Genomic DNA, 26,078 nt, shown 5'->3' with positions numbered 1-26,078 from the left:
GATATAATTATTTAATTATACACTATAATTAAGTTAATAATTTATAATTAAATTGACTTAACAAAATGATATACATAATTTTTTTTTAAAGATTTTATTTATTTATTTGAGACAGAGAGAATGAGAGACAGAGAGCATGAGAGGGAGGAGGGTCAGAGGGAGAAGCAGACTCCCTGCCGAGCAGGGAGCCCGATGCGGCACTCGATCCCGGGACTCCAGGATCATGACCTGAGCCGAAGGCAGTCGCTTAACCAACTGAGCCACCCAGGCGCCCCAATATACATAATTTTTTAATGATGTACTACATGTTGGCTAATTGAATTTAATAAAAAAAAAAGATATACATAATTTTTAATTGGTGGGGAACAGAGATATATAAAGGATAAAGTAAACAAAAACAGAGAGAAACAAAAAGGAAAAAAGAAAAAGGCATGCACTTGAAGACAAAGACCAGGATATAGAAACTGAGAAGCAAGGCCAGTGAGATACAGAGAAAGAGAAGCAAAGACTCAGACAGAGTGAGAGAGGTTGACGGAACCACAAAACTTCCTTTAGCTTGGAAGCTCCATGAGGGCAGGGATTTTGTCTGTTTTGTTTTTACTACACCCTCAACACTTAGAGCAGAACGTGGCTCTCGGTAGGTGCTCAATGTATGCTGACAGGAAACTAGCCTGGACAAGCAGGTGCCTGCAGTTTCCAAAGCCACCGTTAGGTGGCAGTATCCCATGCCCTGAAGCCTCCAAATGCCTAAATCAAAAAGACCAGCCGTGGTGGATTTGCCTCCACAAGCCTCTGACTTTCATGAAGGATGTCTTCCTCCTGGCTCAGCCCCGCCTTTCCCTGCACAAGCCCGGGGCGACGAGTGACCTTTCCGCCTGAGACACCCGCTTCACTCCCTCCACCACCCTGCCCAGTTAAACAAGCCTTTGTCCTTAGCCCCTTCCGGCTGGGCCCCAAGGCACCTGGGTCCTTTCCAGGCCCGGAGATGGGGCTGGGATGAAGGTGGGGCAGCTGGGACAAGGCCAAGGAAAAGTCCCAGGGACTTTGGAATCAGTTCTAGCCTTCCTGGACCAGGAGTGTGTGATCCAGCCCCTTCCTCCCTCACACCCCCAACCCCTCCTCCCTCAGACCCAGAGTCCGGCCCCATACCCCCTCCTCCCTCAGACCCAGAGTCCAGCCCCATACCCCCTCCACCCTCAGACCCAGGAGTCCAGGCCCCCAGCCCCTCCTCCCTCAGACCCAGGGGTCCAGACCCACAGCCCCCTCCTCCCTCAGACCCAGGGGTCCAGGCCCCCAGCCCCCTCCTCCCTCAGACCCAGGAGTCCACACCCCTCGCCCCTCCTCTCTCAGACCCAGGAGTCCACGCCCTCAGACCCAGGAGCCCAGGCCCCCAGCCCCCTCCTCCCTCAGACTCAGGAGTCAGGACCCCCAGCCCCTCCTCCCTCAGACCAAGGAGTCCACACCCCCAGCCCCTTCCTCCCTCAGACCCAGGAGTCTACACCCTAGTCCCTCCCCGCCTCAAAGTCCCATGCAGCAGCCCACCTCCTCCTCTGAGGGGGACAACCTAGGCAGAGAGGTCCTCTGGTATTCCTCCTCCCTCTTTTTTACAGAGACCCTTCTCCCTCTCCACTTCCCCCTTCAGGGTTGGGACGGAGGGCTGAGTCACAGGAAGCTCTGGGGCCCTGAGTCACCCCCACCCCCTGGCTCAGCCCCTCCCTGGGCTGGAGGGAGCTGGCTCTGGAGCTGTGTGTCCTACCGACTGACCCCCACATCCCAGAACTTCCGTTTGGAGGCAAGTGCCTTTCCCACTGTGACCCCATTGCTGCCCACCCTGGCCTCTCCCATGGCCGCCTTCACTCCGTTTTTCTCTCTTAGTTGTGGTCTCTTTGGAGATGAAACTTCTGTCTGCTCTAACTTCCATGTCCTGATCTGGGCGTCTGCTTTCCCTTCACCTCCATGTCTCCTCTCTCCACCTCTTTGATTTTTTCAAATTCTCTCCCCCTCTCAGTCTCTCTCCCCGCCTGGCTGGACCCCTCGGGGTCTCTCTGATTGCTCCCCCTGCCCCATCAGTTTTCACTAGGCCCCGCACTGAGGATCGGTGGCTCAGGGGCTGGGTCTGGAGGTCTCCGTTCCGAGGCCTCTGACTCGGGCAGCCGCAGCCTGTGTCTCTGGCCTCTTGCCCCTGAGTGGGGCTGGTGGAACCCGAAAGGGCAAGGCTGCCCCCAGCTGCGCTGGTGGACGGAAGAGAGCAACTGAGGCAGAGACAAGCATGGAGAGGTCCAGAGAGAGGCAGAACCAGAGACAGAGAGACAGAGAGAGGCCCAAAGGGAGGTCGGGAGGCAGGGAGACAGGGAGGCAGAGAAACTGAGTCATAGGCAGAGACACAGAGAGCACAGAGATGGAGATAGAGGGATGGTTACAGGGAGAGAGCATGAAATAGAAAAACAGGGGGACACAAAGATGGAGACAGAGACAGAGATGCTAAGAGAGGCACAGAGACACAAAGAGGCTGAGAGACACAGAGCCAGAGAGAGAGAAATGGCAACAGACACATGGATGGAGAGAGTCAGAGATACTGAGAGACAGAACCGGAAGAGACAGAGGTCAAGAAACAGGGGAGAGGACAGGAGAGACAGGCAAAGGCAGAGACAGAGGCTTCCAGAGCAGGAGAGACTGAGGGAGGAGGGAGGTAAGGCCCGAGAACCCGAGAGGGAGGAGGAGAGGAGCAGAGAGACCCCTGCCAGGCCACAGGGGTGGCAGGTAGCAGGGGGGGCCCCCGGCGGTAGCGTTTGCTCCCAGCGGGCACGTGCATGGTGTCTGGGTGTGCGCGGCTGTGTCTCCACACTCTCCCCGCTCTCCCCCCGCGTCTCACCCAGAGTGGGAACCACACGTGTGCCATGGAGCGGGCGGAGCACCCGCACGCGTGGTGTTTTCGTCGCCGGGCGTGTCTGCGTGGGTTGTGTTGGTGCGTTGCCAGGCATGTCTGTGCGTGAGTGTCTCGTTTCCCCGTGGCTGGCGGGTCCACGTTCCTGCATGACAGATGACACGCGAGGGAGAAGGGTTGTGTCTGCGAGTTCCCTCTCCAGTGGGACCCGCGGGGCCGCCGGCTGGGTCTCGGAGGTCAATGTGTGCAGGTGTTTTGTGTCACCAGGCCGGTGTCTCCCCAGGGTTTGGATCTGTTTCCCGACGTCCGGGACACCGTACGTGCTGCTGCATGCAGTGACAGTCCACGTTGCGGGTCACCCTGGGAGTCGCGGTGCATCACCCTGCACTGCATTTGCTGTTCCGTATGTCACTGTGTGTTGTGTCTCTGTATGTGCATTGTGCATGTCAAGGTGAGCTATCATTCAGAGATGTGACCCTGTGTGTCACACCCAGGGGTGTGTCCATTTGGGCGGGCTCTCCTTTCCCTGCCGAGAACACAGCCTGGGTGCCCACACTCGAGAGCATGCTGTGTTTGTGTGGCTGTGTATTACACCGCACCGGAGGGTGTCCCCTGGGGGTTGGGTGTGGTGTTGTTGCAGGCCCAGGTGTTGGCTGTGTCAGTGGGTCACACCTGACGTTTTATGTGATCCGTGGTGTTCAGAAAAGGTTGTGTTGGGAAAAACTGTGGCAGCGTGTTTTCTGTCACTCTGTGTTTGTGCGTTGGAGTAGATGGTGTGCCGGGCCGTGGGTGGGCGTGGTTCGGATGTGGTTTGTCAGTCAGAGGAGATGATGCATTTGGGCATCAGGGTCCATGTAGCCTGAGCCCCCTCCCCAACCCCTGGGGTACCATTCTGGGTCGTGTCCCTGGGATGCACCAAAATAGATCAGAATGTCTTACTTTGTGCTGTTTGGGTTTCTGTATGTGTCGCTGTGCATTGTGGGTCTCTGCACGTGTCCGTTCACACTGTTCTGACCATATGTTGGAGGGCTCTGGATGTGGGGCGTGTTGCATGTCGTGGTGAGTCTGTATGTACCGCCAATCGTATATATTTGACTTGCCATGTGCCACAATGTGTCTCCGCGTGCATTTCTCTATGTGCTGGGTGCTCGAGGGCTGCCATGGCGTGTCCCCAAACGTTGTGTGTCTGCACATGTCAGCTACCATTCCACGGGTGTATCACGTTGGGACGCTGTTAGCGCCTGGTCCATACAGGTATGCTGAGTGCAGCATGTGGGTGTCACTAAGTAGAATGTTGTGTGTCCGCGGAACCACTGGTATGTGTTGTGCTAATGCAGCAATAGAGTCTGGGGGTGGCTGTTTGTGCAAGAAGATGTTGTAACAGTTACAAACGCAGTCTCTGTGCCTGTGTGTGGACAGTTTGGGTGGTCATGGGCGCCCCGGGGCACTGCCTGCCGTGCTGAGTGCCGGCATGTGTCACACCATCCGTGTGGTGTCTGGGTGTGGCTGTGGGTTGCAGAGCTCATCGGGAGTTGTGAGTCACTCACTGTAGGTTGTGTTGTGTGCCCCGCGTGTGTTCGGTTCCGTCTCTGGCCGTGCTGTGTGTGAGGGTTTATCCCCCCCCCCCCCCCCCCCCCCCCCGTGTCTTGCGGTGTCTGGGTGTGGCTGAGTTTAGGTGTGTGTTACAAAGCGCAGACCGTTGTGTGTGACGCAATCTATTGTGTGCCAGTGTGTGTCTTTATCCACGTGGATGCACGCCTCTTCCTTGCTCTGCCCCAGGACACACCCCAGTCCCTCCTTAGGCTGAGAAGGGAGGTTGGGGAGCCTCCCCTCTGCCCAAGGGCCACGCCAGCCCCTCCCTGCCCTGCCCAGCCGTCACCACCCCCCGAGGGCACAGACTCCTCTGTGCCTCAAAGCAAGAGCCCCAGAGTGAGGAGCAGAGCAGGCCAAGGACCTGCAAGCCACAGTGGCTGCCCTTTGTGTGCTGCGAGGTGGGGGACCCTGGGCAGGAAGCTGGCTGAGCCCCAAGACGGCAGGGGCCATGGGCGGGGAGCTGGTGCCAGGCCTGGGGGCCCTGCAGAGGCGCAAGCAGCTGCTGGAGCAGGAGAAGTGGCTGGCTGGCTGGGCCCTAGTGCTGGCGGGAACTGGCGTCGGACTCATGGTACTACACGCGGAGATGCTATGGTTCGGAGGGTGCCCGGTGAGTGGAGCTCTTGTCCTGGGCTATGGGAGGCTGGGGGCTGAGACTCCTGGGTCTGAGGGGGGAGGGGCTGGGGGTCCGGAGTCCTAAGTCTGAGGGGGGAGGAGCTGGGGGTCTGGACTCCTGGGTCTGAAGGAGGAGAGGGGGCTGAGACTCCTGGGTCTGAGGGAGGAGGGGCTGGAGGTCCGGAGTCCTAAGTCTGAGGGGGGAGGACCTGGGGGTCTGGACTCCTGGGTCTGAAGGAGGAGAGGGCTGAGGTTCTGGATTCCTGGGACCCAAGGGAGGTAAATGCTCAGAGCTGTCTCTGCAAAAGGAAGGGAACAGGGGTCACAGTGCCTCAGTCTTTGAAGGTTTTCAGTGGGACAGCTGGACGTCCGGGACCCCTGGAGGCCAGGGGGGTGGCTGATCAGATCCTCCAATCTCCCAAGAACAGATCAGGGGAGAGGTAGCCTCAGGTTCAGCGAAGGGAGGGTGGGGAGAAAGATTAACTTCTTCCAAGTAGGCGGCAGCTCCTTGGTCCTTATCTAAACTCAGGTTTACCCAGTGCCTCAGCAGCAGCGAAGGGCAGAGACTAAAAGAAACTGGCTGGGGTGGGGGTGGGATATGGAAAACAACCCCCTGCCCCTCCCATGTCCATCATTCCCAGCCTCCCCAGGGTCTGCAAGCTATTTAGTCTGGGGCACAGTGGAGAAGTAGGTGTACAATGGCTTAGACTCCTAGGTCCCAGGGGAGGGGGCTGGGAACCCAGGCTCCTGGGTCTGAAGGAGGCTTAGAGCGTCTTTGGGGGGAAGGGGGGCCTGACTGAGGATAGTGTGAGTGGGGAGGAAAAGGACAGGTGGGGCCAGGACCGGTCTGAGCAGGCTCTCGGCACATTCCAGCCTCGGTCTGGGCAGCAATGGGGCAGATGGAGGACAGGGGTCAGAATCAGTGGATGAAGGACAGAACAGAATTGCTTAACCGGAAAGGAGGGGTTGGAGAACTGTCTAGAGTAAGGAATGTGGAATCGGGCTGGCTGGGGGGCGCTGATGTGAGGATTGAGTTGGGGGGCATTCCTGGAGGAGGGAAGCTCAGGCTTGGATTCGGGGGCCGCGGAGGAGGAGGGCAGTTCCGAAGTGACCAGGAGCCACATGGAGGGTCAGGGCAGGCCAGCTTCCTCTGGCCGGGCAGCTGAGGCCAGGGCAGCAGGCACAGAGGGGGTGGGGCCGCCGAAACCCATGCCAACAGGAAGCATGGCCAGGGCCTACCCGCCGCTCCCACGCTTCAGCACCCCACCCAGCAGGGGAGGTGGGGACCTGAGCTCCTGGCAGATGGGAAGGGACAGGGGGTCTTTCCTACCCCACTCCCTCTCTTCCCCTTCTCACCTCTCATTTCTTCCTTCCCTCTGCCATCTGCCAGGCTGCTGCCTCCAGCAGCTGGACTCTGGGGAAGCTGCTGCAGCTTTCTGAGCCTCAGTTTCCCCATCTGTAAACTGGGGGTGAGGGGTGAGATATGTGGCCCTAGGGGTCCTCCTCAGCCCCCTTTCTACTTGTGCCTCAACAACATCCATGCCTCCTCCCCACCTCCATCTCAGTCTTAGGAGCTCATTTTGCAGGGACCCAGACACCTGCTCCCCAGGGGGAGGGGCTGGAGGGGAGGAAGGTGCCCAAGTGGGGGAGTGCAGGGGAAGAAGATGGAGATATCAGCAGGGGGAGGGGCGGAGAGAGACTGCGACTGAGAGACAGAGACACTGAGAGACAAAGGCGGTGTGAGACAGAGACGACGATGCAGTAAGAGACAGAAGTACAGCCACAGAGAAAGACAGAGCTCCCCAAGTTGAGATACACACAGAGAGATGGAAAGTCTGACAGAAACAGAGACCCTCAGACATAAGTAGAGATTGAAACAGAAGCATCCCCAGAGACAGGGAAATTTCAGACTGAGTCAGGGATTTGGGGGAAGAGGAACCAGCCAAGTAGAGAGAAGTGGTGTGCAGTGTGGGCAGGGGGTATGTCTAGTGGAGTAGAGTTTGGGACAAACTAAAGAAAGAGACAGGGAACCAGGGAGCCTTAGAAGGATGAAGGGGTAGGGGAGGGCTAAGAACAACAGCACCACTGTTCGGGGAGGGCTGGGGGGGCAGGCCCCCTGGGGCAGGAAACTGGCCCTCTTCCCCTGCACGGAGGTGGGGCCCTGGCCCTGCAGTGGGGAGCTGGCAGACATCTGTGGAGAAACAGGTGCTAAGCTCAGCATGGGAGCCCAGGTGGATCCTTCTCCCTGACAACACTCCTCACACAGGGTCCCCTCCCCACTCCTCTGAGGGAATCCAGCAGTCCCAGTCCCCACTAAACCTCTCCTTCCAGAATTCTAGATCTCTCCAAGGTATTGCCACACAAAGAGAGGGGGAAAAAAATCTCTCTGTGGTTTTTGGAGGCCATGTGCTTCCGGCCAGATCTGCCCTGGGCTTAGAGCCAGAAGAGAGGGCAGGGGGAAGGAGATGCAGGGGCCAGGGCCCCTGAGAGACCAAGTGCCCTGGGTGGGGCGGGGAGTGGGAGGGTGTCATTCACTCCCTGGGTATTGGGTGATCATTTCTAGGCTCCTTGGGGAATTGGGAAGGTGGTAGGACCTTCTAGGGCAGGTTGCTTTCTCAGGCCGGACCAGCTGTGTGGTCAGGGAAGGGAAGGGGAGCTTTTTAGAGGCCAGATGTCTGTTTCTAGACCTCCCCACTCCCCCACCCCCTAACTGAGGAACTATTTTTGGTGGGGAAGGGGATGGGGGAATTAGAAAGGGCTGTAAGTTGCAAGGTCTCCCCTCAGGTGTGGATCCTAGGAGAATGGCTGAAGAGGAGGGTATATACTGGCGTCTGAGCCAGGGCTGTCAGTCTGGGAAGGAAGAGGGCACTCTCCCTGGGGACCAGATGATGGGTTTGAGAGTTCCCCCAAACTGAGACATCGGGTGGAATCAGGTTGGGGGGGGAACAGGCAGGGAGGAATGGGTGGAGGAGGCCAGGAGATTGGGAATTGAGAAGGGATGGCATTATGGGAGGAAGATGGAGGGAACTGACCAGTTGGGGACCTAGGATCTTACCCCTTTTTCTGTCCCTCCCCACAGTGGGCGCTCTACCTGTTCCTGGTTAAATGCATGATCAGCATTTCCACCTTCTTGCTCCTTTGTCTTATCGTGGCATTTCACGCCAAAGAGGTCCAGGTAGGGCAGGCCCCACCCCTGGGCCCCTTCCTTGCTCCCCCCAGCCCCCACCACTCCCTGTCAGCTCACACTTTCCACCCTCCTCCTCCTCCTGGTCTGAGTAATGAGGTTTCTCCACCCTGAGATTTGTCCACACCCTCACCCACGAAGATGAGAATAACCACAGATAGACAGACTGAGTCTCCTGGAGCAACCCAGTCCCATGCTCCACCTGCAGCCCTGTCTCCCCTTGCATGCCCATGGATGCTGAGAGCTCCCACCCCCAGGCAGCCTCACTCCAGGCCCAGCCCCCCAGATCTCTGTCCTCCATCCCTGAGGACCCACCTATTCTAGCCCCAAGCAATCTGAAATCCAGGCTATGCGCCTGAGGGTCCTTCCCTACTCCTGAGCTCCCCACCTCTGTGCCAATTACCCCCTATACCCGGGGGGGGGGTCTTCCCACCCATTGCCCCCCTCCCATGTCGTGTCCCACCCAGACACTCAACTCTCCACCAAGCTCTCCCCTCATCCCATCCCCCACATCCCTATATCCTGTTGCCTTTACCCCTTCCCCCATCCCCCGAAACCTTTGTATATAAAATGCGGGTTATCCATCATGTGTAGTAATTCCCCCTGCAGTGCCTGCTCAGTAAAAAGTACATAATAGCAGTCATTGAAACAGTTAAGTGGCCTGGATCTGTGGCTCAGCTGTGCTGCTACACCTGAGAGACCTGGGCCTCAGTTTCTGCATCTGTAAAATGGGGGTAAAAAGGCTTTCAGTTTCACTGTGTTATGAGCATCCCCTGAGTCATAACATGCAAAGGAGATAGAGCAGTGCCTGGCCCGTTCGTTCGAAGTGCCCTGTAAATGTTCGCTATTGTCATTGCCAATGGTATATGCGGTTTTCAGTTAGTTACTACCCCTGCCCCCAGAAACAGGAGGAGATGGCTCCGTGCATCTGGACTGTAAGCTCCGGGGAGGCAAGGCTTTCTGCTCTGTGCACCTGTATCTTCAATATATAGAACAATGTGGGGTACACAGGAAATTCTGGAAGTGGGCTGAGACTGAGGGCGAGGGGGTGAGGAAGAAAGGGGAGAGACGTCCTCCTGAAGGTCCTGTCCCACTCCTTCCCCACCGGCCCCGGGCTGTTGGGCGCGCCCCCCCATCTCTCCTCATCTCTCGGCTCTGGCAGGCGGGAGGCCGCCTGACCATCGTGTCACCCCCTCCCCCGTCTGTCCCCTCCCCGCAGTTGTTCATGACCGACAACGGGCTCCGGGACTGGCGCGTGGCGCTGACCGGGCGGCAGGCGGCGCAGATCGTGCTGGAGCTGGTTGTGTGCGGGCTGCACCCAACGCCGGTGCGGGGTCCGCCGTGCGCCCAGGGTTTGGGGTCCCGGCCCAATGCGACGCAGTCCTGGCCGGGCTTCCTGGATGAGGGCGAGGCACTGCTGTCGCTGGTCATGCTGCTGCGCCTCTACCTGGTGCCCCGCGCCGTCCTCCTGCGCAGCGGCGTCTTGCTCAACGCGTCCTACCGCAGCATCGGCGCCCTCAACCAGGTCCGCTTCCGCCACTGGTTCGTGGCCAAGCTGTACATGAACACGCACCCCGGCCGCCTGCTGCTCTGCCTCACACTTGGCCTCTGGCTCACCACCGCCTGGGTGCTGTCGGTGGCCGAGAGGTGAGGGTGCTGGGGGTGAGCGGTGGGGGGTCCCTGGCGCATCTGAGGAGCCGTTCACAGCCACAGCTGCCCCGGGCAGTGGTACAGCTTGGGCCCCTTTGGGCCAAAGCAGAGGAGAAAGCTGTTTGTCCACACTCATCCACTGGGGTGGGAGGAACCAGCCGGCCAGCTCTGCCCTTCCTCCACCCGCCGCCTCCCGTCTCCCCAGGCACACACACACCCTAGCAAGCCCTTCCTTTCCTGCCTCCACACCTGTCCTGCCTCAGGTCTCGGGGCACCTGTTCAGTCTCTAAAGCCAGGTGCTGGGGCCCAGCCAAAAGTTGCAACTGCCTCCTTGGAGGACGGTGACACCTTTTCTGAATTAGCACAGATGCCCTGTAGGTGCTCCCCACGATCCTGGGGCGGTGGCAATTTGGGGCTTCTCTGGAAGGGAATTTCCTGCAGGGAATGGATACAGGATTCCAGGCTGCCTGCTGGACAGACTGGAAGCCGGGCCTCAGGTTCTCTCTCTTACAGATAAAGAAAGTGATGGTAATCTTAGCCAGTGGGTCTTAAAGTGTGGTTCCAGGACCGGCAGCATCACCTGTGAACCTACTGCAAATCCAAATTCTCAGGCCCTACCCACACCTACCAAATCCAAAACTCTGGCAGGTGGGGACCCAGCAATCTGTTTTAACAGGGGATTCTGACCCAGGCTCAAGTTTGGAAACCTCTGGTTTGGTACATCTGGCAAAGGATTCTTCTTTTTTTTAAGATTTTATTTATTTATTTGACAGAGAGACACAGCTAGAGAGGGAACCCAAGCAGGGGGAGTGGGGGAGGGAGAAGCAGGCTCCCGGCTGAGCAGGGAGCCCGATGCGGGGCTCGATCCCAGGACTCTGGGATCATGACCTGAGCCGAAGGCAGACGCTTAAGGACTGAGCCACCCAGGCGCCCCTGGCAAAGGATTCTTGAGGGGAAGTGGGGAATGACAAGAACTGGCTTTAGATCCTTCCTCTCCGACCGTCTGTTTCCTCATCTGTAAAAGGGGTGTCACATTTTACCATCTTTCAAGTTTCCCCAGCAATTCTCATCTCTCAGGATTTTAAACTCATTCATCTTGTAGGATGTTTTCCTCCCACCATGTTTCTCATCTGAAAAATGGGAGGGTAGGCAGGAGGTCAAATTTCTGAACCCCAAGGCAGAAGTTCCTCAAACCTGAATGTACTTCTGGATGAGGGGAGCAGGGCCTAACAGTGCAAATTCAGTCCCCACCTTCAGACACTAGATTAGTGGGTCTGACATGTCTGGGGCCTCATGAATGAAGCTTTCCCTACTGACCCTGATGCAATGGTCTGCGGGCTCAAGTTTAGATACATCAGGATTTTCTGTCCCTTCCATGGCTGGAACTAAATGTCCCCTTCTATGAAGTGAGGGGAAGGGAGGGCAGGGTCCTGCCTTTTTAGTCTTGACAGGGCCACCTGTAGGCCACAGAGCATCTTTATGGACATTAGAAAAAAGCACTCCTGGCTGGCCTAATCAGTGGAGTGTGCAACTCTTGATCTCGGGGTTGTGCGTTTGAGCCCCACGTTGTGTGTAGAGATTATTTTAAAAAAGTAATAAGAATCTTTTTTAAAAAGTAGAAGAAGAGAAAAAGTCGCCCCTTCCCTCTGGGTGGATGCTGACAGGGTGTGACAAGAGGACTTTGGGCTGGGTTTCTGCCCCCTCTCAACCCCTCAACCTGCTCTGAAAGCAGCAGTCCTGGTAGCCCAGCTAAAACCAAACAGGCTTTGAAATTGGCTGGATCCAGGTTCAAATCCCACAGCCCAGAGTGGCTGAGCGAATCTCGCCCAGCTCATACAGCTGAAAGGAAGCCAGGCAGGCCCTCCAAAGCCCAGAACTTACTTTTTCTCTGAGTGCTTCTGGGGACTGTAGGTGTGTTAGGAAGGAGAGTATCAGACATCACGGGAACCCCTGGGGTAGCGTTTCGGGACTAACCCATTCTTCCCCACAGGCAGGCCGTTAATGCCACCGGACACCTTTCAGACACACTGTGGCTGATCCCCATCACATTCCTGACCATTGGCTATGGAGACGTGGTGCCAGGCACCGTGTGGGGCAAGATTGTTTGTCTCTACACTGGAGTCATGGTGAGTACAGCCCCCTCAGGGACCCTGCCCCTACCCCCAACTGCTTATCCCCTGGGCCCAAAGAGATCATGGAGCCAACAAAGGCACCCAAGGCCCCCCCTCCCAAGAAACTTGGGTGTCTGGATGCCACAGCCCCATTTCATTTCAAAATCCAGGAATCCATCCCCTAAGTCCTTGCTCTCTTTGGAACTTAGGACCCTAGGCCCCACCGTCCTCGGGAACACAGGCCCCTGACTTCCCAGCCCCATTTCCTTCCAGAATCCAGGAATCCAGCCCTGAGCCTCACGAAGGCTCAGACATCCTGCCCCTCAGCCCCCTGCCCTCCCAATCATCTAGGACACAGGCCCCTGGTTTCCCAGCTCTAGGCTCCTCCAGGACCCAGGAACCCAGTCTCCAGCCTCCATTAAGGCCTCATCAAAAGCATGCCTGTGGGGTCAGCCTGCCTGGCTTCAATTCCTACATCTGCCACTTCCCAGCCAGGATCAAGCCTGTAATCTCCCAGTTTCCTCATCTATAAAATGGGGGTGCTGATACTAGTGTACTCCTCATGGAGCTCCTGAGATGAATTAAACCACGTAAAGGGTCTCAGCACCCAGCACACAGGAAATGCTCGGTAAATGGGTCAAGGGGTGGGGGGGTGGGGAGGGAAGGCTTTTATTTGTAACTGGCCCCAAGCATCCAGCTGCCCCTACTCTAGCTCATGTCAGATATGAAGCAGAGGCTCCCCAGAGTCGGCCTCCTCCTGAATCCAGACTTCTACCATGTTCCCTTCATAGACCCAGGCATCCAGTTCCCCCTACCTAGCCCCTATCCTCTTCCAGGACCCAGCACCCAAGGCCTTGGCCTTCACCTACGCATGAGCTCTGGCTCCTCCCACCCTCAGAAGCTCAGGCTGCCAGCCCCAGCCCTGATGTCCCAGAAAGGATATGCTACATTTCCACTGGTGGTGCATGGGGTGATGAGGAAGTGTGATCCCCTCTCCACAGAAGTGGGAAAGAGGGGCAGAGATGCAGCCAGGGAAGCACTCCCAAAGGGTCAGGGACCCTCAGGGCTGCCTGGGACCTCCTCCCTCATTTGACACCAAGAGAAACAGACCAAGAGAGATCAGGCGATTTGCACTTGAGCTCACAGCCCACCTCCTGGCAGAGAGGTTCCCCCCAAAATGGAATCATCGTAACTAACTTTATCGAGTACATACTCTGTACCAGACACTGCTCTGATCACTTTCCGGGTGTTAGCTGAAGGAATCCACAGAGTACTACTGTGAGGGCACGCCCATCGTACAGGGAAGAAAGTGAAACCCTGAGAAATTAAGTAACGTGCTCAGAGCTGGGCTTGGAACACGAGCGGTCCTGGAGCCAGCATTTGTGACTAGTAAATTGTTCAGAGTTTTCATGAGCTGAGACACAGCTTGGGAAAGGGGAAGACTTCAGAAGAAAATTCACTGTAACTCAAGGAAGAGCAGCAGGTACCACCAAACAGCTGATGGATCAGAGGCCTAGGGAGAAGGGGAGAGTGTTCAGACCAAGATGCTCGGGCAGGTGAGGCAGAATGAGGCCAGGCTAAGTTGTCTGGAGGAGAGGCCTAGAGCTCTGAAGGCTCTGAAAGCAAGGGTAAGAAGTTTGGGGCAGTGGGAGCCTAGATTAGGGTAAGGGGGGCAGGGTCATAATTGTTAGATCTCCCTAGCATCGGGTCAGGAGAGAGGAAAGCTGGAGATGGTCCAGGAGGGAAGGGACGGGGCCAGAACTGAGCAGGAGCCATGGGGGTGGGAGGAAGGGGAGGGACACCTTTGGTGACCTCATGGCCAACTGGGTGTGAGCAGTGGGGAGGAAGGGCTCCCGCAGGAGCCCGACCTCTGCCTCTCACCCAGAATCAGCCCTTCTCCCCTTCTCCAATCACACCTTTAACAAAAGAGGGCATTCTGGTGGTATAAACACTACACATGCAAGTGGGACTCAGACGCATGACCTCTGATTCTAGCTCTACCCCTCGGGGCTGTGGGACCCCGGTTCCCCTCTCTGGGCCTGCTTGTCTGTCAACCAGGGGTGGTCTTGCCTGCCTTCTGTGGCTGTCGGGAGGGGTGAGGGAGTCTGATGGCACAGGAGCCCCCCAGCCCTCCTGTCATAGTGTCTGCTGTGCCCACAGGGGGTCTGCTGCACAGCCCTGCTGGTGGCTGTGGTGGCCCGGAAGCTGGAGTTTAATAAGGCAGAGAAGCATGTGCACAACTTCATGATGGACATCCAGTACACCAAGGAGGTGAGAACGGGCACATGGCACCCACAGCACATGCCTCCCTCAGACCCGGGAGTCCAGACGCCGTCCCCCTCGTCCCAGAGCCCTAGAGGTCTGCCTCCACTGACACTGTGCCCACCCCCAGATGAAGGAATCAGCTGCCCGAGTGCTGCAAGAGGCCTGGATGTTTTACAAACACACGCGCAGGAAGGACCGTGGGGCCGCCCGCAAGCACCAGCGCAGGCTGCTGGCTGCCATCAACAGGTGAGGGCCTCTCTCTGTGCACATCTCCTCCCTTCTGCATGGTGTGTGTGAGCGAATGTGAGTGTGTGCCCAGGTCAGGACACCCGTGTTTGGGCTCACCAAACAGTGTCCACCCAGACCTCACGGTGACTCTGTCTGTGATGGCTTGTCTTGCACGTCTGCGTCCGTGGGTCCGTGCCACCCTTGTCGGGGTCAGGATACCTAAGAGATGGGCTCAGGGGTGCTCTACCTCTGGCACCTCTTCCTCACCGGACCGCGTCTATGTGAGTCTCTCCTCTCCTTATCCCATCCCCGAGCTGGGGTCACTTCTGACCTCCGGCTTCTTCCCACAGGTTCCGCCAGGTGCGGCTGAAACACAGAAAGCTCCGGGAACAAGTGAACTCCATGGTGGACATCTCCAAGGTACCAGGGCCCTGTGGGAGGAGGGGTCTGGAAGGAAAGGGAGGTCGGGGCGGCTGGCAGGGACATCTGGCCCCAGCATAGCGAACACTGGCAGGGGTCTGGCACACACACGCACTCGACAAAGGGTTGTGGTTGAATGAATGATATGATGGTTTCTTAAACTCATGGAGGGGACTGATCCCTTTCAAGCTTAAAAAAAAAAAAAAGGAAGAGAAATTGCACAAAGAACTCCAGTGTTTGGTTTTACATTATTTTTATTGTCGAGTTAATGTGGACGGATATAAAATTCCTTCCAGGGGCACCTGGGTGGCTCGGTCGTTAAGCGTCTGCCTTGGGCTCGGGTCGTGGTCCCAGAGTCCTGGGATTGAGCCCCACATCCGGCTCCCTGCTCAGCGGGAAGCCTGCTTCTCCCTCTCCCGCTCCCCCTGCTTGTGTTCCCTCTCTCTCTGAGTCTCTGTCAAATAAATAAATAAAATCTTTAAATAAATAAATAAATTAAATAAAATTCCTTCCAACTATGACTCTTAAGACAACAATAAAACCAAAGCAAACATACAAAAACCAAGTTCAAACACAAATGGCAAAACCAATAAAACGCAAATTAACAACACTGACGCAGATGGGGCACATTGTTTCAGTAAAAGTCAGTAAGAGGGGCCCAGAGCCACAGGGGCTTCTGTGCTGGGCAGGCTTGCCTGGCCGAGGCAGACTCAGCTTGCCCTTCTTCGGCTGGGACCACCTGATTCAGCTAGTGCTTAGGGATGGTGATGTCACACCCGTTCTCTTGGCTCACAGCACCTTTTGCTTATCAAGCGGCCTTTGCTTTTTCTCATTAGCCCGAGACAAATCGAACAGTGGCCCTTAGCATCAATACCATGGCAAGCACAATCAGAGACGTGGGCCCACAAGGCCTGCATGGCAGGTCTCAGTGAGGAGGTGGTGGCCTAGATCTGCCAGAATTGGCAGGTCATAATTTCTGAAGATTATCCAGCCAAAAACTGAGAATTAAAGAATTCTCACAGAAAGCTCACACACCCTCAGGGATGAAGCTGTGACTCCTAGTTTGAGAAGGTAATGAAAGGGCTATGTGGATTTTGAAGTCATTTATCAATTCCACAAATACTAGGTGAGCACCTACCTTCTATGTACCAGGCTTTACTCTAGCTGCTGCCTTGGGCATGTCATTTAACTGCTCCAGGCCCGTTTCCATAGTTGTAAAAACGGGAACAGAATTCTCACTCCCCACACTTTTAAGAGGATTTAAACCATGTGTGAAAAGCACCGAGCCAAGCAGCTGGGATAAGGAGGAAGTCTACCTCAGCCTGCTGATACCTCCGACCCTCTCTCTGCCCAGATGCACATGATCCTGTGTGACTTGCAGCTGGGTCTGAGCAGCTCACATCAGGCCCTGGAGAAGCGGATGGATGCACTGGCAGGGAAGCTGGACACCCTGACTGAGCTGCTTAGCACTGCCCTGGGGTCGAGGCAGCTTCCAGAACCAAGCCAGGAGGCCACGTAGCTGGTGAGGCGGCTGGGACTCGGGCAGAAAAACATCCTGGAGAAAGGGTGCCTGTGGATAGCACCTCATGTGGCTAAAGGGGGAGGGGATGGCCTTGGAGACAATGCTACTCTTTCTCTTCTGCTCTGCCTGTCTGGAGGAAAGGACTCTAAGTTTGGGGCTAGACGGGCAGGGGAGGAAGGAGACATTCCTTCTCCCCTTTGCTGACCCTCAATACCCTGTCCTTTTCTTTGTGTGGTCTGTCTGCCTGTCCCTGGACATGTTCCCGGTCTCTGTCCAAGTGCCCAGTCTCTTGGTGACAGGAACACCCATCCTCTTCCTTCCTCCTCGGTCCACTGGTGTCTATCTGTCTCCACCTCAGTGTCCCTGCTCTTACTCTCCCTCTGGTTTCTGGCCTATCTATCCATCTCTCTGCTTGTCTCCCCAGGACCCATGGAGGAAGAACCAAGCTACTTTCCCCAGGACTGAGGTGGAGGACATTGTCCCTGCTACTCCTGACCCAGCCCTATGAATAAAGCACCTCAAGTGCAAGGACCAAAGGGGCCCCACCTTAGGGTGGGCTCACTCACTGATGGCTGCTGGAGACGACACTGGCTCAAGGAGAAAGGCTGTGGCCACACACACACACACCCAAACCCCTGCCCCAAATGGGAAAATGGTCACTACTACCCCATATACCCTGGACAAAACATCCTTACTATGCTGCTATGGATGACCTCCAGCTTTCAGTTAGAAGTGGAGATGCCTGGGGGCTGAGACTCCTGGGTCCCAGAGGAGGAGGGGGCTGAGACTCCAGGGTCCCAGAGTCCAGGATCCTGGGGTGCCTTAGTTACCACTGGATAGCGGAGCTAAAGGAACCAGGCCTGAGGCTGAGGTGGCAGGAGGGAGCGCCCCCTGGTGGGACAGCAAGGAGGACACAGTTTTCCAGAGCTGCAGAGAATATCTGGTGGGGAGAAGGTGGGGCGGGGGGGGGGGAGCACAGCTCACCAGTCTCTGCTCTTAACTTTGTAATAAATGTTCAACAAAGCCAGAAGAAGCTGCTGTTTCTTTCTAAACATATGTATATTCCCAATAGGCAGGTCATCAAGCGGAAGGCCCTTGTCCTGTCCACTTCCCAATCTACAAAGCAGACACCTCCTCTAAGTCCCCTCCCAGCTCTGTAGGCCAAGACGTCCTCAATAGCGCGCCCCCCGCCCAGATCTGAGGCTAGGAGCAAGGGCTTCAAATCCAGGATTTGGTTCAGGGTCCAAACCTAGCTCTGCCATCCACCAGCTGTGTGACTTTGGGCAAGTGGCTTCACCTCACCTCTAAGATGGGTTCCCATGGAACTGCTGTGAAGACGGAAACAGAAGAGTGGCACAGGGGATCGGGTATTTTGTAAGAACCAAACACACGAGATAGTTGATCATTTTTATTATTGCCATTGATTTTCAGACAACGCGTAGCTGCTTTCTTCTGCTGCCCTTTCCCCCCTACTCATCTCACCAGAACCTAGATGACTACTCAACAAGAACCCCAAACCATCCCACATACTCATTTCAGTATCTGCTAAGACTTAGACAAGAAAAGGGAAAAGGCTGGGACTTCTGGAGGTCCAACTGTGTGCTCCCTTTCTGTAAATCACCACAACCACTTCCTGCCCTGCTTCACCCCATTGTAAAGATGCAGAAACTGAGGTTTCAAGAGGCGCCAGGTCTAGAGGCCAGGAATCTGGCTGCAGGCCCCTGATTTCACACCCTGCCTGCCCTGCGGCTAAGCCCTCCTTCTGCCCTGTCTGAGGTGAGTCAGAGGCAGAGTGGCCTTGGACCTCCAACCGAGGTTTCACTTCCCACAGCAGCTTCATTCTACTTTGAGAGGCTGATTCATCCTTGCTTCCTTCGATTTGCAGGGAAGCCCGGGCTGCGAGTCATCCTTTTCTGCTGAGCTATCTTTGGATTTCCCTCCATATCCACAGCTAGCCTCATGCTTCAGCCCTGAGAGCTAAACTGGGGCTTGTACCACCCACTGCCACAGACTGCCCTTCCTCTGGACGCCAGCCCACCTGGGAGTAAAGGAGACAGGAATTAGATGGGATGTCTGATGACATTTCCAACACCCTCCCCCTGCAGGAAGCCCTCCTGTGTTGCCAGATCCCCTACCAAACTCATTCCTCCTAGTCACACTCCACTGCCCCCAGCACACTCCTTCAGGCCTCAGCTTGGATGTCCCCTTCTCTAGGAAGCCCTTTCTGAAGCTCTCGCAGCCCCATGAATCTGTCTCTATCACAATATTTTTTTTTTAAGATTTTATTTATTTGACAGAGAGAGAGAGCACAAGCAGGGGGAGTGACAGAGGGAGAGGGAGAAGCAGGCCCCTTACTGAGCAGGAAGCCCGACGCGGGGCTCAATCCCAGGACCCTGAGATAAGGGCCTGAGCCGAGGGCAGATGTTTAACAGACTGAGCCACCCAGGCGCCCCTCTATCACAATATTTTTTGAGCCCAGCGCCTTGCTAAGTCCTTTATAGATGAATGACCTCACAAAATCTCTAAAAAGGAGGCAAAGTGGGTATTGTGGCCCTGTTTTACATACGAGGTAACTGAGGCAGAGAGATTTAAGAAACCTGCCCACAGTCACAGTAGAGATGGGGGAGCTGGGATATGACCCAGGCAGCCTGGCTCCAGAGCCCCCCACTTAGCCAAAAGGCCCATCCAGAAACTCAGAGATGACTGCACCATATTTTCATGTTTGTTCTCTACTGTGTCTTCAATGTCAAGGGCTGGCATATGCAGGGCCTCAGTGAAGATCACTGAATGAAAACACCAGCTACCTGGGGTGGCCCAAACTCCTCACCTTCTATCACAGTGGTTTCTGTGAGACAAGGTAGGAACTGGGTAGAAGGGGCTCTTCACTAAGAAACTAAGAGAACACATGAGAGATCTCCTGCTCTGAAGTATCTTGCCCCTGCCTACCCGCACCCATTCCCCCAGGTGGCACATGGGTCTTGAGACCCCCCCCTTCCAGCAGTTTCTGCACTTCCCCTCACAAAATCAGCACTTCCTGAAGGCCCTGCACGAGGGGCTAGGGCTGTAGGCATGAATCAGAGAGCTCTGTCAAGGGGTGTCTCACAGTGCTTTGGGCTTCTTCCCTCCCCTGCTTGTTTTGCCCCCACTCCCATGAGAGGACTGGATGGGGAAAAGAGGGCCCGGAGTGGGGTGGGGTGGGGGCTTATCAGGGTTAAAGAGCTAGTCAGGAACTGAGACTGAGGCAGACCCTGGCCTCTCTCATGCACCCGCCTCCCCAGACACCAAGGACTCTCTCAACATTCAAATATGACTGGGTCTGGCCCTGGCCCAAAACTCTTCTGGGGCTCCCACCTGCCCTTCTGTCAAAGTCTAGCTCCTTAGCTCAGCTCATTTTTTTCTTTTATTGAGAACCATTTTACATAAAGCACGCACATTTTAAATGCAGTCTCAATGAATTTTTACAGATTTATTCACCTGAGCAGCCACCACACAGATCAAGCTAGAAGTTTCCGGCCCCTTCAAAGCTCTCATGTCCCTCCCTACCCTCCTCCATCCTCAGTAACCACCATCCTGACCTCTTCTGCCCAACTCTGAACCATGCTCTATATGCTAGTGTGTACTGGCTTCCTGGGCTCCACACAGTGACCACGAAATCCATCCAGGCCGCTCCACTCTTTTTCACTGCAGAATAGTATTCCATTGTGTCACTATACCCACAGGTCTCACCTGGGGGTGCTCTTCAGGCTCTGGCCCACCCCTCCTCCAGCCTCCCCCGACCCCATCCTGGCTGCTAACGATTCTGCATCCAATTCCAGTGTGTGGGTTTTTCCCCCCAGCACCAAGCAATTCTCAGACGCTGGCTAGGTGTCCTACACTTCAACTCAATTCCACACTGTCTACCTGGAGACAGATTCCACAGGTTAAGAGCTCAATCCTATAAGACTGCACCCCCCCCCACCCCCACCGCCGCCAACCTTCAGACGCCAGTGGCAAGTCCGGGTTGACACCTGTGCTTCTGACCAACCAGCTACAGATCACAGGTTCCAACGAATTCCCCCTTGGGTTGGATTATTTTGCTAAAGCGGCTCACAGAACTCAGAGAAACACAGAAACATTTTACTTACTGGATTCCTCGTATATCATATATCAGTAATTATTATACACCAGGATAAAAACTCAGGAAGGGCCAGATGGAAGGGACACCCAGCTAAGGTATGGGGAAGGGTGGGAGCTACCAGACTCTCCAGGGGCACCGCTCTCCCCACATCTCCACGTGCCCACCAACCTGGAAGCTCTCGCAACCCTGTCCTTTTGGGTTTTGATGGAGGCTTCATTACATAGAAATCATTAATTAAATTATTGGCCACTGGCAACTGCTCCAACCCCCTTCTCCCTTCCCCGAAGGCCAAGGGTCAGACCTGAGATTCTAACCTCTAATCACAAGGTTGGGTCCCTGGCAATAAGCCCCCAGCCCTAGGTTACCTAGGTACTTTCCAAAAGCTGCCTCATTAACATCACAAAAGACACAGCTACCACTCTCACCACAGAAAATTCCAGTGGTTTTAAGTGCTATGAGCCAGAAATGGGACGAATACCAAATATATTATTATAAATCATGGTATCACAGCTGCTCCTGCCAGGGGACTCCTCTTCCCCAACATTCCTTGTTGTACCTGCCCGCCACTGTCCTCTCCCTCTTGCCGCATCCATTTAGAACAAACATCGCCAGCATTTACCCAGTTCTTCTTCATGTTCATAAAGGAAACCCTACCATTTACATCAGCACCAGACTGCAGACCTATCTTGAGCTTTTCTGCTGTGTGGAATAACTGCCAACACAGAAGACACAAGAGTGGTTTTTACAATTTGGAGGGGAGGTCAGATGGCACAGCTTTCCTTTCTTTTACCAGGGTGAATGGGCCCCTCTTCAATTCAAGTCCAATTCCTCTCTCCACCTGTCCTCTGTCAGCAACCCCCCCTTTCCTCTTTCAGGACCCGGTTCCAAAGCGTATGAACATAATGAAACTTCTCCCGCCTTAAAAACACCCCACTAGCACTTCAAGCACCTTAGATCCTGCGTTATGTTTAAAGTTCACTACGTACTTACCGAATTGCAAAACATCTGGAATTCAAATTCAGAGTTTAGATATTGTAAAATAACCAGGATGTAGAAATCCTTAAAAGCAAGTTCTTACAGAGTCACTCTCCGTTTCATACAACAACATGGAAGATTCTCGCAGACATAAAGAGCAAAAGAAACCAGACGCACAGGAGACCTGCTGTAAGATTTCATTTATACGAAGTTCAAGAGCAGCCACAACTTGTCTATGACCGGAATCAGATCAATGTGGGGTGGGGAACTAACAGGAAAACAGCACCAAACAAATTTCTGGGGTGCTGCAAATGACCTCTATCCTGACCTGGTTAGTAGTTACAGCAGGACATAGATTCATAAAAATTCGTAAAAATTCACTGACTGTACCCTTAAGGTCTGTGCCCTTTGCACTTTATCACACGTAAGCTCCATCTCACCAAAAAAGGGTTGAAGAAAAATACTTGTAAACTTTTCCTCGCAGAATCTGAATTACGATATTGTGAAGACTGGGGCATAAAAAGAAAGCCATGTTTTTTCTTTTTTAAAATAAATATTTATTTATTTACTTACTTGAGAGAGACACAGAATGAGAGAGAGAGAGCACAATTGGGGTGGGGGGGCAGAGTAAGAGGGAGAAGCAGACTCCAACACCCCCCCCCCCCCCCCGCGAAGGGAGCCAGGAACCTGGGATCATGACCTGAGTTGAAGGCAGACACTTAACTGACTGAGCCACCAGGTGCCCCCAAAGCCATGTTTTCTTCATGGTGGACCCCACGCCTACCTCTAACAACTTCCCCGGACCTCTGGTCCCCAGCTGATCACCGTCTCTTTGGAACCCTTTGTTCCCTTGGCTCCAGGTCACCTCCTCTGCTGATGTTCCTACTGTCAGCCCCTTTCTGGGGTGCTGGTCCTTCCCCTGATTCCTAGATGTGGGAGGCCCCAGGGCCTAGCCTCTGCTCTGTCTACTCACTCAGCCTGGATGGTTTTAGCCAATTCCAGGGCTTTAAGTACCATCTATATACTAAAAGCTCCAAATGGAGCATACTTGTATAGCTGCTAATAAAATGACAAGACATCTGAGATGTGCTTTTAAAGAAGTAAAGAAACTCCAAGTAAAAAGTGTGCTTATGTGTGGGAGGGGAAAAGAGAACAAGAGAAGTAAAACGTAGATGACTATCAATACTGAGTGATGGGCATGTGAGAATTCTTCATACCACAATACCTTTGTGTTTGCTTTTAAAATTTCATAATGCAAAAAAATTTTTTTTAATAAAATAAAATTTCATAAAGTCAGTAAAACCTGTGTATCTACAAATCCTGGTTTCTCCCCCAAAGTGTCACTCCTTACTTGATATCTAGTGAGTATCTCAGAGAAAGTTCAAAGCTTGTCAATTTCCCATCAAGATGACTCATAATTCATCTTCGTAAAAAAGCATCACTCTTCATCCAGTTGGTCAAGCCCAAAACCTTTAGGATAACTTTTAAGTCATCCCTGATTCATGCTTCCTCTCACACAACCCTCTTCCTGAGTCACGATCATCTCCCGTCCAGGCAGGGACATGGGTTTCCTCATCGCCTGTGTCCATGCCTGCCCAGCTGCAGGCCATCTTCCCCACAGCAACCAGCACTGCTTTAACATTTTTGTGCATAAACAGTCACATGGCTCAAAAATGCAGAAGTCTTAAACAGTCATCCTCAGGCGCCTGGGTGGCTCAGTCGTTAAGCGTCTGCCTTCGGCTCAGGTCATGATCCCAGGGTCCTGGGATCAAGTCCCACATCGGGCTCCCTGCTTGGCAGGAAGCCTGCTTCTCGCTCTCCCACTCCCCCTGCTTGTGTTCCTGCTCTCGCTATCTCTCTCTCTGTCAAATAAATAAATAAAATCTTAAAAAAAAAAACAGTCATCCTCACAACTCTGATCCACGGGTCTATGACCCTCATCCCCACAAGCAACCACTGTCATTAATTTGGGGTGTTCACTACAGAAATTTTTATAAAACATACATCCCAACATGCTGGTCCTTGCTCACGGCCTCCAATGCTTCCTGTTATACCTGAGAAGTAACTTCCAAAGTCCTTATCATGGCCTATAAGACCCTATGTAACCTGGCTCCTCTCCATAGCTCCATTCCTAAACAATCCTTCCTCTCTTCCCCTGGCTCTGCTCTAGTCACCTGGTAACCCTGACAATCTTTGAACAGCCGGCTCCACTCCTGCTTCTTCCAGGGGTCTTTCCACTGACTGTTTTTCAGCATCTTCATATGGCTCATTTCCTTACCTTTTTTCAGGCATCTGCTCAAATGTCACCTCCTCAGAGAGCCCTCTCCAACCACCTGTCACTCTCTGACCTCTGTCACTCAAAATTTCCTTACCCTGACTTTTCCTTCCAAGTATCTTTTACCTGACATCATCTGTTCTACTAGAACATCTGCTGCTAGAGGGCAAGTGCTCTTTCCTATTCACTGTAGGATCTCTAGCCTACAGCCACGCTTGGCAGCTTACCAAACTTCCATAATTCATTCAATAGATGAATAAAATGGACAAGTGAATAAAGAAATGAACAGATCATTTGGCAATAGCTCTCAAAATTCCCAAGTTGATACCCTGGACCCAGCAATTCTACTTCAAACAAGGTATCACTGATAATACTGCCATATACATACAATCAGATGTATGACGATATTAACTGCAGCAGATGTGAGAGCTATAGTTCAGAAACAGCCTAAATGTTTACCAGTAGGGAAATGGATAAAAAAGCATGGTACGTCCACACAACCATGTCATTAATATGAGAAAAGGCAGGTCTCTGGGTGCTTGTTTGCACCACTGACTTACCACTAGGCGGGCTGCCCGCTGCCGAGGGGGAAAAAATGTGGGCTTGCTCTGTGGTGAGACAGGCTTGCATTTGAATCCAGGCCCTGCTGCTTCTTGGCTAGGGGACTTCTGTAAGGACCTTCTCTCTCACTCATTTTCTGCATCTGTCAAATGGGGAGGGGAAAAGGTTGTAGTGACATATATAAAACACAGCCTGGTACACAGTGGGCCCAATGTCAATGTCAGGCCCCTTCTTTTTCCTTTTTAAGTCGTTTCCACCTGAGGGTTGCTCGGAGTTGTGAAACTGGCATGGAGGGTGTTCTGGGATTGAGAAATTCAGTTAAGAAAAACTGGTAACGACCTAACCGAGATTAAGAAGATGCTAAAGAGGAATACGGACAAAACATAATACAGATGGCCTGATTGTCATGTGTGTCTCTGGGAAACAACCACAGTCTGGAGAATCCACAAACAGGGCTCTCAACTTAGGTCTGTGTGACTAGTGTTTTCACCAAGCCTGTGGCAGCCCGGAGACAGTTCCCCCTGGCACAGGTACTGAGAAAATGGCAACAGGGAGGAGGCTTGCAGGGGAGAGGGCGGCTCAGAATCAATCACTATCATTACCACTGTAAACCACAAAACATGACAACACATAGTGCTACTATGCACCAGGCACTGTTCTGGGAACTTCCATCCATTTAACTGCCGTTAATATCACAAGGTGCTGCCAACTTCATTTTAGAAACGGGGGCAGAGAGGGCTAAGGAACTTGGCTAAGGTCGGCTGCCATTTATGTGAACCCACATTTATGTGAACTCAAGCTCTTTAACGCCAATGCTTTAAGAGTAGTTCCAGAAGGAAACTGGGAGCCGGTGCTTTAGGAACGGAATATGGGAACCACAGTAGGAGACTTACTTTTATTGTGTACCCCATTAGGTGCTTCAACTCTGTCAGAATGTACCTGTATTCCCTGTCCAAATAGAAATTAGAAAACGTTTTAAGTAAGATTTCAAAAGAAAAGTGGTAAATCCCCCACCCACCCCCCCATTCGCCGACATGTTTATGAATCACCGCCCTCTGAAGCGAGCTTTCCCCCCAAAGGTAACCGCCGGGCCTCGCTAAGGCGCTGCGCATGCGCTCTCCGCGGGCCGCGCGCTCAGCCCGGTATTCCCCTCAGGCGTGCACAGGGCTCCGCCACAGGCGTCTTCAATTTTCGGCCCTTAGTCCTGGGTCCCTCCTCCACTGCGGCCGCCGAGGGACTTAATACGTGGTCCTGTTCCACCCCCTCTCCCCCCATCTCCGTCTCCCATACCTTCAGGCTAGAACCTGCCCCTGGAGACCCTTCAGGATCTGAGCTGCCCATCTGTGCGGCCTCACCTCCCACCCCGGGGGAACTCTGAATCCAAAACAGTCTAGACCTTTCCCTCTGCCTGGAGTGCTCCTGGCCGTGCTTCAGGGTCCAACCGGACCTGGGCCCTTTCCCTAAGTGATTTGATCTGCCTCCCTCCACAGAGCGGGTTGTCTTCCAGCACTCACGCCGGTCTGATTCATTCCTGTGTTCTCAGCACTTCCTCGGCCCAGGACCCAAAATTCCTCCCTGCCGCTCCACCCTACCGAATCCAGCCAACAGCACTGACGAGGCGGGACTCGAATCGGCTATCTCCGTAACCACCCTCTCTCCCGCCGTGTTACACTCCCACAGA

At 54.0% G+C, this 26,078-nt stretch overlaps 1 protein-coding gene and 1 long non-coding RNA gene across 5 annotated transcripts in view; one reads left to right on the top strand and one right to left on the bottom strand.

The window, feature by feature from the left end:
- The first annotated feature begins 1,427 nt into the window (after positions 1-1,427).
- KCNN4 (potassium calcium-activated channel subfamily N member 4) lies at positions 1,428-19,518 on the top strand. Of its 4 annotated transcripts, none has more exons than XM_045891676.3 (10): positions 1,428-1,792; positions 4,876-5,084; positions 8,169-8,264; positions 9,493-9,920; positions 11,914-12,049; positions 14,195-14,305; positions 14,427-14,545; positions 14,878-14,947; positions 16,302-16,469; positions 16,894-19,517. In XM_045891676.3, exons 2-9 carry the CDS (start codon positions 4,926-4,928, stop codon positions 16,464-16,466), a joined length of 1,284 nt encoding a protein of 427 aa, XP_045747632.1. In that variant the 5' UTR covers positions 1,428-1,792; positions 4,876-4,925; the 3' UTR covers positions 16,467-16,469; positions 16,894-19,517. The 4 variants fall into 4 exon arrangements, with proteins under 4 accessions (XP_045747632.1, XP_064437594.1, XP_045747633.1 ...); XM_064581524.1 differs by having other exon boundaries at positions 1,429-1,792; positions 3,168-5,084; positions 16,894-19,516; XM_045891677.3 differs by lacking the exons at positions 1,428-1,792; positions 8,169-8,264 and having other exon boundaries at positions 1,803-5,084; positions 16,894-19,518.
- Positions 15,261-26,078, bottom strand: part of LOC135362866 (uncharacterized) — an 11,165-nt gene continuing 347 nt past the window's right edge. The window contains exons 2-4 of the long non-coding RNA XR_010408260.1: positions 25,291-25,345; positions 24,397-24,539; positions 15,261-15,401 (exon numbers count right to left, since the gene is read on the bottom strand). This is a non-coding gene — a long non-coding RNA (uncharacterized LOC135362866). The remainder of the gene's footprint in view (positions 15,402-24,396; positions 24,540-25,290; positions 25,346-26,078) is intronic.

This window comes from Mirounga angustirostris, unplaced genomic scaffold (genome assembly GCF_029215605.1).
Source record: "Mirounga angustirostris isolate CCGP_5_RB_7025 unplaced genomic scaffold, mMirAng1.0.hap1 SCAF_16, whole genome shotgun sequence".
In the NCBI taxonomy this organism is placed as follows: domain Eukaryota; kingdom Metazoa; phylum Chordata; class Mammalia; order Carnivora; family Phocidae; genus Mirounga; species Mirounga angustirostris.
Note: the sequence above shows the minus strand (reverse complement) of the source record. Positions and strands in the feature narration are given on the sequence as shown.